Source organism: Tarenaya hassleriana, unplaced genomic scaffold (genome assembly GCF_000463585.1).
Source record: "Tarenaya hassleriana unplaced genomic scaffold, ASM46358v1 Cleome24, whole genome shotgun sequence".
Classification (NCBI taxonomy): domain Eukaryota; kingdom Viridiplantae; phylum Streptophyta; class Magnoliopsida; order Brassicales; family Cleomaceae; genus Tarenaya; species Tarenaya hassleriana.
The window spans coordinates 1,381,986-1,394,062 of NW_010965696.1; the positions used below are offsets into that span (position 1 = coordinate 1,381,986).

Below are 12,077 nucleotides of genomic sequence, written 5' to 3' on the forward strand. Positions count from 1 at the left end.
TCTATCCATAATATATATATATATATATATAGTTTAAAGACGCACTCTGTCAAATTTTTATTAAAAGACATCTAATGTTATTGGAGTCTGTTGAACAAACTTATATAAGGGCATACTTTTTAACGAAATTTATTTTAAAAAGCATATAATGATATATAGTTTAAACATCCCCTTAAATTCAACGCCCAAACGTTATGATTTTTTTGTGTTTTGTTTATAAACGAAAAATAAAATAAAAAAAGAAAACAGCTGACAAATGCAGTACCATATTACATCAAAATATACGAACGGCGATTGGCCTGAAATTAGGAAAATAATAACTGTACAATAAAAATACTAATAAAAACAATTCTAGTGTAGGGGCCACTCCTCGCCCTTTAAGTGAAATAGTTAAACGTGTCAAGTGGACTTTATGTAGGCCCATGCCCACGTGATTTCTACGTTCCTAATTTCCCACCCTCCATTTCTTTCTCCCTTCTTCCTCCTCTTTCTCTTTCACCGAAACCATAATCTTTTTCTGAGAAAAAAAAAATCCACATTCTCTCTCTCTTTCTTCCTTTTTCAAAACCCTAATACGAGAAATAACAGATCCGACGAAATCTTGAAACGGATCGATCAATCCACGCGAATACAATTTCCCAAACAAAAAAACCCTAGCTTTTTATATTGTCAGTAGTAATAACATAACATCTTCCATGGATTCCGCTTCTTCCGGATTCAACCGACCCGACCCGGGTCCATCTTCCTCCGCCGTAGCCTCAGTCGCAGAGTCGTCATCACAGCAGCCGAGCCGCTACGAGTCGCAGAAGCGGCGTGACTGGAGCACGTTCCTTCAGTATTTGAAGAACCACAAGCCGCCGCTGACGCTCTCGTGGTGCAGCGGAGCGCACGTGATCGAGTTCCTAAAGTACCTCGACCAGTTCGGGAAGACCAAAGTCCACGTGACGGCGTGTCCGTACTTCGGACATCAGAACCCGCCCTCGCCGTGCGCCTGTCCGTTGAAGCAGGCGTGGGGAAGTCTCGACGCGCTGATCGGACGGCTAAGAGCGGCCTACGAGGAGAACGGTGGACGGCCAGATTCGAACCCGTTTGCTGCACGCGCCGTCAGGATTTATCTCAGGGAGGTGAGGGAGGGACAGGCTAAGGCACGTGGGATTCCGTACGAGAAAAAGAAACGGAAACGTCCTCCACCTTCCGTTACGGAGATGGTGGTTCCGTCAACCGGAAGCGGCGGCGGAGACGGCGAGGCTGCACCGTAAAAATGTTGTTCATGTTTTAGTGAAATCCTCTGATGAAATCTAAGAGTTCTTTATCTTTGCTGAAAAGAGGATCGCATCAACGAAAACCTCACTCATATATTATTAACGAAAATACAAACATAACACTGTCGCTATAACGATTCCACTAAAAATTCACTTTGAGGAATTGCGTCAATCTTTATAATCCAATTCTTCCACGTGCAGATATTGGATCTGAGGTAAGAGGGCATCAATTATTCATCCGGAAATTCATTTTTTGTTTACGGTTTATGACGCAAACTCGGAAATATAAGCAGCTGGAGAATATAAGCTGATCATGGATTCGAGGATGCAGAGAGTAACACGTTCCTCTCTTGCGTATGTACGTACATATATGTATGATGAAGTGCATGTATATATATCTCGATGCATCTATTTGCACACGTATATTGATGAGTCTAGGGTTTTCTTATACGTATGTGCGTTTGCATGTAGGCACTAGTTGTGTGATTCATTTGCATTAAATTCCATCCATAATAACAAGACTAATCATGTGATTCATTCACATTCCATCAAAAATAATTATAATTTTGTTTTATGGTTGAAAACCTGATTTCATATTTCACATTAATAAACTATATATATTACTTTATTAATTATCCTTCCAACGCATATTTTCTGTCTCCGGTCCAATGTATTATTCTTATTTCTGTTATTTAATTGGTTTTCTCACACAACCCATTTTAAGTTATTAATATTATTAGCTAGTTGGATGGATAATATTTTCCTCCCTTATCCCACAAAATAATATGCTAATATTAAGTGTATTTTTTTGTATTCTTTCCCATTAGGGCATGTGTACATGCCATCGACGGACAAACTACATATTATCGTGATATTAAAAATTGATGACTTATTGTTTTAAAAATCATTTTACCATATAGTTTTTTTATTGCCCATAAGCATTATAACTACCATTCTATTCTGCTAGGATCTTTCCTCCAAATATCTCATATATATATATATATAACCAACCCACGCACGTTTACGTAACGTAGTCGAGGCAGAGAGCCACAGCGTAGTGAGTAAATGTTCTCTACTATTTCCGACCGACAAGAGGAGGCCTCGTACGTGGTAGTCATTTGTAAGTAAATGTTCTCTACCTGTCAGGTGTTTGCTTACGGTTCGGTCTTGTGGTAATATATATATATAGTTTTAACACTTCAACATTTACCTTTATCTTAATATTTAAAATTTTATATACCTATTTTACTATTTATATTTACTCTATCAACCAAAATAATAACTCTTCTAAAATATTTTATAAAAATAAAACAATAAATTTATATTTAAATTTTATTTAAATTATTATTTTACCAAAAAAAATACATATATATACAGTCACGGGTCATGACCGAGATTTGTTATAGGACGTGAATAAATTTAAGCATAAATTGGATATTCAAAAACGTAAAAGTTATCCGAACGATTTAGCTTTTAAATTTATTGATCTAACATCAAATCCGTTATCCAAAAACTCGGATTTTTTTTTCATCCAATCATTTCAAAAGTATGAAATAGATAAATAGAAGGAGATCAAAGAGAGCGGGAAGACGAGGAGGGGCCACGTCGAGGGTTGAGAAAATGTAGGAGGAGTCGCCGACAGTATAATCTCTTGCGTAGATTTGCTGACTCACCCTTCTCCCTTCGCCACCGTGGATTGAAATATTCCAAATATGAAATCCAATGAGGATATTACCGCAACAAAAACTCTTATCTTATTTATCTGTTTGTTTTCGAAATTATCATTTAAATATTCTTTTTTATATTAGTGTCTCATGGAATCACGTTCTGTCCCAACATTCCCAACGGTCCGACATGGATCGCATAACGTCCATATGTTCAAATGAATTACATGTTAATATCTTGTAATTTTCTTTTCCAAACTTCTCTTTTCTTTTTATTGCTTATTTCCATTTTCATGTTTTTCTTCTTTTTCTGTTTTTAAATTATCAGTATCTTGTTTTGAAAAAATATATATTTTCCTGTCTTTTTTTCATCTTAGACTAATACTGTAATCACATTGCTAAGATCCGTTATTTTTATACAAATATCTTACCTCACCTTCCCACTTTTTTAAATTATATCAAAGAAAATTGAAAAACGGTCTAAAATTTTTTTATGTACTCGTTTTAATATCACAGTTTTTTTCAATGGTTTGATTTTTTTTTTTTTTTTTTGGTTTTTGACCTTGTATGTGTTTTTGGATTTTGAGTTTTAAAATAATAGAATTATGTTTTGATGTTTTTTTAGCTTTTTTAAATTTCAAAATCATCTATTTAAAAACAAGTTTTTCTAATACATTTAAAATTAAACGCACCAGCATATATTAATGGGCCTCCATTATGGATTGGGCCTGTAACAAAACAACACGAGTTCCGTATCCACTCAAAACGACAGCGTTTCGCACTGGGACGGTATAAATAGAAAATTACACAAAACACCTTATTCTCTGCGTGTTATTGGTTGAGATTAGAACAAGTTCTTTAAACACAAATACATGAGACAAACTTAACAACCAATTCTAATTAACTCTCGAACATATACATTATCCAAATTCAAGATGTAGCCCAAAACCCCTCATAAGACCCGAAATCTTTTCCATATTTTCATAATTAAGAACGGATGATCATGAAATATTAGCGTCGTATTCCTTTTATACGATCATTTTTTTTTTGTATACGGTGAGAATGGAAACAACCATTCGGGTCGGACGACATCTCGGACAGTAAACCGTCTGATTCCGCACAATAGTCGACAAACCACATAGAATGGATAAACTAGCCGAAGTTGATCGATTCTGCAAGGTAGATTAGATTTCAGAAGAAAACGAACTCACAACTTCGTATAGAAATGGTTTGTCATTTTTCATCTGAGATAGGACTTCCCGTTTATACGGTCAAATTGCTTAGAAATCACAACATATAGGGCATTTAATTCGAAGCAGCATAATAGTTTGTCTCTGTCTACCGAAATATTCGTATTGTTTTGGCATCATGCATGCATGCACGCACATGGAGCGAATTCCAAATACGAGCTTCATTAATTAACTACAGATTAGCACGAGTCTCTCTGCCTTTATGATCTTCACGTGCATATGCATTGCTTCTTCTTCTTCTTCTTCTTCTTCTTCTTCGGTCACTGCGTACAGAGAGTCCTATCCTATGCAGCTACGTACACGAAATATTTTATGCCCTTCGTTGGGAATCCGACAAGAAGAGGATCAGACACAAATTTCTGGTCAGTTGAAAATAAAAACAAGGGACCATGGATGGATTTGACTGCACTCGTCAAACATTGCTTCTTGTCTTGAGAAACTTCAAATACCGAGGGACCGAATCTTCCATGTCATCATCTTCTTGTGCATTCAATGCTCTGCATCGAGTCTCACATGCTTTTATTTTTCTCCGAGGTGGGCGAAAGATGTCTGTTCTCTCTTTTCTTTTATTTTATTTATTTATTTTTCGGGTCTTTAACTTAAGAGTTACTATACTTAAGGATGAGCCTAAAGATATCAAGAATCTCTTCCCTAGGTGACAGTTTAATTTCTAAAATATGTTTCTAAACCATATATTCTTCTCCTATATATCGATCGGTCATTTAATTTAGTCTTACATTTGCTGAATAATCCTCTCCCTTTAATTTCCATAATATGTATACACGTAAATTTGTATCAAATAAGAACTCTCTCTTTCTTTTTGGTTTTGGTTGTTAATGGCATCCGTTTTTTCCCCCCGTTTAATGCAAAACAACTCTTCATCAACGTGGATTCATGAATTTCAGATCTTCGATATTTTTGTTTTTTTTTTTGGGGTAAAAAATCGATATTTTTGTTGTTGTCGTCGTTATGACTTTAGAGGAACGGGTTTGGATCCAAGCCCAAGTACATGGGAACCCACTACGCTATCTGTTCTTCCCCTCGAATCTTCTTAACACTATGTGTGTGTATATCTGTAGTATAATAGTAACACACACACACACACACACACATTTCTATAGGTTATGGAGTAAAATGTTACTTGAAGTATGTTTTTTCTAAGGTGGTAAGATTGCTTACAAGTTTGCTTATATATATATATATATATATAAAGTGATTATCATATTTTTAGAAATAATTGAAAGCAAAAAGATTTAGTGAGACAAAATTATATAACAGAGGGAAATTAAATGAGATTATGTAGAAGGAGACAATGAAATTAAAGCTTTGGAATCATGTGTGGTGTTCATTAAATGAGATATGGTTGGAATAATAACTGTACAATAAAAATACTAATAAAAACAATTCTAGTGTAGGGGCCACTCCTCGCCCTTTAAGTGAAATAGTTAAACGTGTCAAGTGGACTTTATGTAGGCCCATGCCCACGTGATTTCTACGTTCCTAATTTCCCACCCTCCATTTCTTTCTCCCTTCTTCCTCCTCTTGGATCTCGTTTCGCGTGTCTTCCCTTTAATTTCCCTCCGCATTAGGGGTGGACGAACGGTTCCGTTCGGGTTAATCGATCACGGTTAATTTGGATTCGGTTATTTCGATTTTTGAAATTTCATAACCTAACGATTATTCAATTTTATTCGTTTTCGGTTTGGTTCGGTTCGGTTCGGTTTTATACACTTAAAATTATAACCAAATAAAGATTTTGTTCGGTTCGATTATAATATTAATTTTTTTTGAAACGATTATAATAGAAAAAATATTCAAACAAGATATAATATAAAATACCATTATGAACATCTTAACATATAAAACAACAAAATATAAATTTATGTCATAATTTGTTTTGACTTAAAAATAACAAAATAAAATATTTTAAATAATTTTTATCATTTTCAAATGTTTATATAGCACAAAATTTAAAAATCATAAAGAATAAAATAAATTGAAATAATAAAACAATGATTAAATTAGAAAAAAATTATATATCTCAATTTATTATATACCATAGTTATAAAACAATATCATTATACTATTTTTTTCTAATTAGATGTAACATATATTGTATATTAACTAGTGATACATAGGTGGATAAACAGTTATATTCGGTTTATTCGATATGGTTAATTTAGATTTGGTTTATTCGGTTTACGATTATTATATTTTGGGTTCAGTTATTTCGTGTTTTAAAAAATCATAACCAAACGGTTATTTGATTTTATTCGGTTCGGGTATATATCGGCCGTTTCATTAATAACCGAAATACCCGAACCGAATGTCCACCCCTACTCTGCATTTATGCTCTTTTTTTAAAATATTCCTATTTCCCCTTCTTTAATTTTCTAGCTCCCCAATGTTGTATACATTGTCCATTGAAAACAACCTTTGAATTGAGTCCATAGACATGAAGAAAATTTCGAGATTAATTTACTCGATATTATCTACAAGAAAATAGCATTTCGAAACAATAAACTTAATTACATATAGATAAATACAAAATTATTTATTTTCTTATTCCAATATTCGTGTTGCATCAGCTATGTAAATATTAGTATGCAAATACATATAAAAATCAAAGAAAATAAACAAAGAAGACTTGAAGAACTGAATTCATGAGCTTATTGCCCCAGAAAGACAAGATTAAGTTCTGTTCGGTTTTCGAAGAAAGATATCGAAAATAGTATTTGTTCTTCTCGGATTCAAAAAAAAAAAGTTAGGGTTTTCGATCGAATTCTGCGCAGGCCTACAAATAAAAAAGCTTTAAATTTGGACGTTATGGATTAATTAGGTGTTAAAATCGATGTATAATGTTTGTCGCCCAACCAACGGATTAAATATTACTCTCCCAACCTTCTCTGATATTAACGACATACTGAATAAGTATTAATTAACCACATATTCATCTCTCGTAACTAGGATCAATTATTTTACATATATTAGTAATTGTAGTACAATGTTTTTTGGTTTAGTTTCAATTATTTTTGTAATTCATATGTTTTGGTTTCGAAAAAACTATACATATATTGGATTGCGGATCGGAATTCATATTCGGTTTTTATTACGAAACCATTCATATTCGATTTTTGGACTTAATAATTTGATTTAAAGATAGTTATATCCAAGCGGGTTTTAAATCAAACTTTGTTTAAATATGATTATATTATATTTATTCGATTTGCTAACAAATATATAGAACAAGAAGGGGTGTTTATTATCGTTGTTGTCTCTAGGCTAAGATCTTACATTTGGTGGTTTAGTTAAATAAGACAAAGATTTAGGAAAGCTTTTTTTTTTAAAAAAATTTTGTCTTCGATCGTGTATTCTTATAACAAATAAGTACTTTTAAGCATCGAAGTCGCTGACCTAGTTCCACTGGTAGATGCTTCTTCCGAGAATCTGTCCCTTTTTCTTATTTTTTTTTCAATTTGTCTTCCTTTTAAAATAATCATATCAGTTTTTTAATCTAACCACCAAAACTCGAGCCTCCTTCGTAACGGTTACTTTGATTTCAATATTTACACACACACACACACACATATATATATATATAAGAAATGGTTGCAGTTTTCATGTGAATGTTCGACAACAAACATTCATGTTGAGCCCATTTCTCTCGGGAGTCTTGGTCCGAATAAGGGTTCATGTCGTTCTCACTTCTACAGTAAAACCCTACCAATATCCGCCCATTCCTTTTTTTTTTTTAATTCCAAGATTAGGAACAAATTAAGGGTCAAATAAATATGGGCCGACGTATGATTTTAAAAAAATCACGTAATAACATATCTGGAAAATACGATTTTGAAATGAGAAATTGTATTTTTTTTTCTACAGACAAATATTCTCATTTAAAGAAAATCTTGAACATTATCTGTTATTTTAAAAAGTAAGTCAAATATAGGCAACTGTTTGATTCTTTTTTATTTAAAAAATCGTTAAATCAATTTAATTTTTCACCGACTGCAAACTGGTAAAGAGGCTTTCTTCTAATCATGTTCGTCTTGTTTTTTTTTATAAAATTTTCTTATACATGAGATATTTCTAAATTTTATTTTTCTTCTTTTCTTCTAAATATATTTCTTATAATATAGATCTCTTTTTGGGTAAAAAGATAATATAGATTTCATCTCTAAGTATAGAATATAATGATATTTTCAGAAATACAGGTAAAATACATACATAAAATCTTCAAAATAGACATGTTTTCTATAATATTTTCCTTAGATATGATTTTTTTTTTGTCAAACCAGGAAGTTCACCTGGGCCTTCGGCCCAACCTACATCTCCCTGGGTCCGGGAACAGCCTTTGAATACACCGCCTTTAGCTATGCCTCTTCCTCCCCGTATGTCTGGATTCGAACCCTGACCTGAAGGAGGAACACATAGATATGATTTTTTAGGCTCAATGTTTTTTTTGAAAAATACGATCTCTTCTAAATATACAGTTTTGATTATATAAATATATCATTTTCCTCGATTTTATTAATATTAGAACACAAAGCTTATCTTCCATATTGAAAAAAGAATATCGAGACTAGAAATAATAAAATACTAATGTCTTCACTTAATGTAAGAATGATGTCGTATGTTAATAGAGAGAGAGAGAGAGAGAGAGAGAGAGAGAGAGAGAGAGAGAGAGAGAGAGAGAGAGTCAACCAAAGGAACGTGGGAAGTACTAAACTGCATGAACGCCAACCTATCACGCGCCTACGCGGTGGTCGTCATCACATTTTTCTTTTATATTGCTCTAGGGGGCAAATTCGTCATTTGAGTAGTAATAAGCGTTCTGCCTAAAAATACACGTGTATTCTATCAATCTTTCTCTAAATCATCTGCTTTTATTTGAGTCTTCTTCTTTTATTTTTTTTTAATGCGGAGTTATAATCTATTTATGACATATTCGTTGTCCTAATTTATTCTATCTTCAACCTTTTGGTGTTTACTGTACCAATAAAAGTTAAAACCCTAGTTTGAAATCTATAAAACTCGCAAAAGAATATATAATATATATATAGTAAATGTTTCATTTTTTTTTTGTTCTTATATATTCTCCATTTAATTCCAAGTTATAAATGAGGACATGTGAACGCGCGACGTCGCCCTTAGAGTCTTCATGACCATTATAAATACACACACCTCAAAACTAATTCTCTTTAGCTCTAAGCTTTCTTCATCCTTCTCCTCCTCTATATAATTTTTTCCCCTTTTTTGTGTTCAACATCTAAAAAGGAACAAAATATATCTCGGATCAATCCTTTTAAAGTTTGGAGTCGCTTCTAATAGGACAGAGATGGGGGGTTCGTCGGGTTCTTCGCCATGCGCGTCTTGTAAACTGCTGAGACGTCGCTGCGCAAAGGACTGTATCTTCGCTCCGTACTTCCCACCGGACGATCCTCACAAGTTCGCCATCGTCCACAAGGTCTTCGGCGCCAGTAACGTCAGCAAAATGCTTCAGGTCCCTCCGATCGATCCCCCCTCTTTCGTTATCGATCATCCCTCTCTCCCTGTGTGTGTACATATATATGAACTTCCCATTGCTTGCTTATGCTATGTGTCTAAAACGTTTTGTTATAATTGATTCAGGAGCTTCCGATTCACCAGAGAGCAGATGCAGTGAACAGTTTGGTGTTTGAAGCGAACGCTCGGGTGAGAGACCCAGTCTATGGATGCGTGGGAGCAATCTCGTATTTACAGGACCAAGTCTCGCAGCTTCAGATGCAGCTAGCAGTTGCTCAGGCCGAGGTTCTCTGCATCCAGATGCATCACGACACGACCATAGTACAATCCCAGGTGTTTATAGACCAAGACGACAAAGCCCTTTTGTCGAACAGCAACAACATCAACAACAACATTAACAGCAACCACCACCACCTGGGTTATGCAATGTCTGGACATTTCAGCACTAACTTTGCCTCTTCAAGCAGTGCAATGCAGATGCAGATGCAGATGCAATTACAAGACCCTCTCAAGCAAGAGTCTCTCTGGACTTAGTCAAAATCAATTAATTAATCAGTGTCGGTTGGATTTTCTCAATGAATGGGCTTCGAGAAGTTTCCCAACGTAGAAGTCAAAAGCCAAAGTGTAACGCATGTGACGATTAGATGTAGAGAGTTTTATTTGTTATTTTGTTCAGAACCGAAATAGATCAAGGGTATTTTGGTCTTCTGCTTTAAACGCCCGGAAACGCTTTCAAAAACAACGTTTTGAATCTTAAAGTTTTGTTGTGCTTGCGTTTGTGTACAGCGTAACTAGTCGGTCTCTCACCCTTCACCACCCACTAAAAATCGCAATCGTTCCGTTTGCGGGTGGTGGCGGTGCAACCGGTTAGCCTTATATCTTCCTCTCATTTTTTCATAGTTTCTCTCTCTCTCCTGCATGGTGTTTAGAAAATTAACGAACGCAAAAGTCAATCCATTCAACACAGAAAACAACATGAAACATAAACACGTTTCATTACAAAAAAATATGCAAATTAATTTCATGAAAAGATGCACGTATATTACCTAATTTATTATGACTTATCATTGATAAAGTCCGTTTTTTTAATCAATTGTGAACATTTTCTTACACCTAATTAATATGATTAGGGTATTTCAGTAAATACATTCAACAAATAGAATACATTCTTCTACTAGAATTCACTAGTCTAGATTTCCGCATCATGAATCTTGTATACTAAATATAAACATTATGATTAAAGAAAATTTTTCTTAAATCCGCCTACACAAGTAACTTTGGTTTGGAATTCCTTTTATTTTTCATGCACGGATAAGTTTTTTTTAGTTTCAAAATTTTTGAAATCCAAATCTACGTCGTTCAAACTTATAATTTGACTAAGAATTTATTATTCGACCGACATTATATGATTTAATCATTAGTGTTTTATTTCACACGTTATAAGGTAAAGTCGCATTCACTGTTGCTTGGATTCTCATCCTCGCGGTTGTTTGAATACAAAAAAAAAATGAGAGAGAGAGAGAGAGAGGTGATGTTGAATTTGATTAAGTTATCTACTGTTAATGTTCATGTGATGGTACACGCAAAATCAAAGTATGGACTGTCATGAGAAGAATCTTATAACTAAAAAAAATGCAATCATGTTATGAATTTATTATTAATTTTCAAATACCTCTAACTTGTATTTTACGATCGTACCAAGCCAGGGAACTTATAACTGTCTTTCCGTATAATATAATTATTGTACGAATATTTAATCGTTAACTTACGCGGATTTCATTATTCTATTAAGATAGAAAATTATAAGAGTAATCGGAAATAGAAATATATTTAGCAGCCTACGTGTTGGACGGATGTATAAAAGCTTTTGTCTAAATTACACGTAGGCGTGCATGTTGCCCCATATGCATATGCGAAATATTATTTATTCATATCATATCATGTGTTTCCTTTGGCAAACTAAAGTTTTTTATTCGGCAAAGCTAATCTATTAACGTACAACAACAGTCTCGAGCAATTTCAATATTAACGGCAGAAAATTATCTTATAGTGATAGCTCATATATATATATATATATATATATATATATGGGAGGACGGGCACGTATATATGTTGATCAAATGGGAAGATATATATATATATATATATATATATATTATGATTTTCAATTGACTTTATTAAAAAAAAAATAACATTTGTTGGTAAAAAAATATTTTTGTTGTTTTTTATGTTATGCGAAAATAAATAAATATGATAAATAAAATTTAAGGGAGTAAGTAAATACTATGAAGGCGATATATATATATCCATGCACAGCAATTGTCATATTTTGTATATGCACAACAAAATATATGAAATAATGTAATATATAGTACAAAAGGCCCAAAAAAGGCCCA

General features: G+C 33.6%; 2 protein-coding genes across 2 annotated transcripts; both read left to right on the plus strand.

Moving 5' to 3' along the window:
* The first annotated feature begins 479 nt into the window (after positions 1-479).
* Positions 480-1,629, plus strand: LOC104815812 (protein LIGHT-DEPENDENT SHORT HYPOCOTYLS 6-like). The gene has a single exon (XM_010544369.2). The coding sequence runs from the start codon at positions 696-698 to the stop codon at positions 1,257-1,259; it is 564 nt and encodes a 187-aa protein (XP_010542671.1). The 5' UTR covers positions 480-695; the 3' UTR covers positions 1,260-1,629.
* Positions 1,630-9,376: 7,747 nt separating this feature from the next.
* Positions 9,377-10,413, plus strand: LOC104815813 (LOB domain-containing protein 12-like). Its single transcript, XM_010544370.1, has 2 exons — positions 9,377-9,679; positions 9,808-10,413. Exons 1-2 carry the CDS (start codon positions 9,515-9,517, stop codon positions 10,213-10,215), a joined length of 573 nt encoding a protein of 190 aa, XP_010542672.1. The 5' UTR covers positions 9,377-9,514; the 3' UTR covers positions 10,216-10,413.
* Positions 10,414-12,077: the final 1,664 nt, after the last annotated feature.

What these genes read in the sequence shown, in the direction of transcription:
- LOC104815812 (XM_010544369.2), top strand. Translation starts at nt 696, where the DNA reads ATGGATTCCGCTTCTTCCGGATTCAACCGACCCGACCCGGGTCCATCT.
- LOC104815813 (XM_010544370.1), top strand. Translation starts at nt 9,515, where the DNA reads ATGGGGGGTTCGTCGGGTTCTTCGCCATGCGCGTCTTGTAAACTGCTG. An exon ending in ACGTCAGCAAAATGCTTCAG is followed by an intron (nt 9,680 to 9,807) that starts GTCCCTCCGATC and finishes TAATTGATTCAG; the next exon opens with GAGCTTCCGATTCACCAGAG.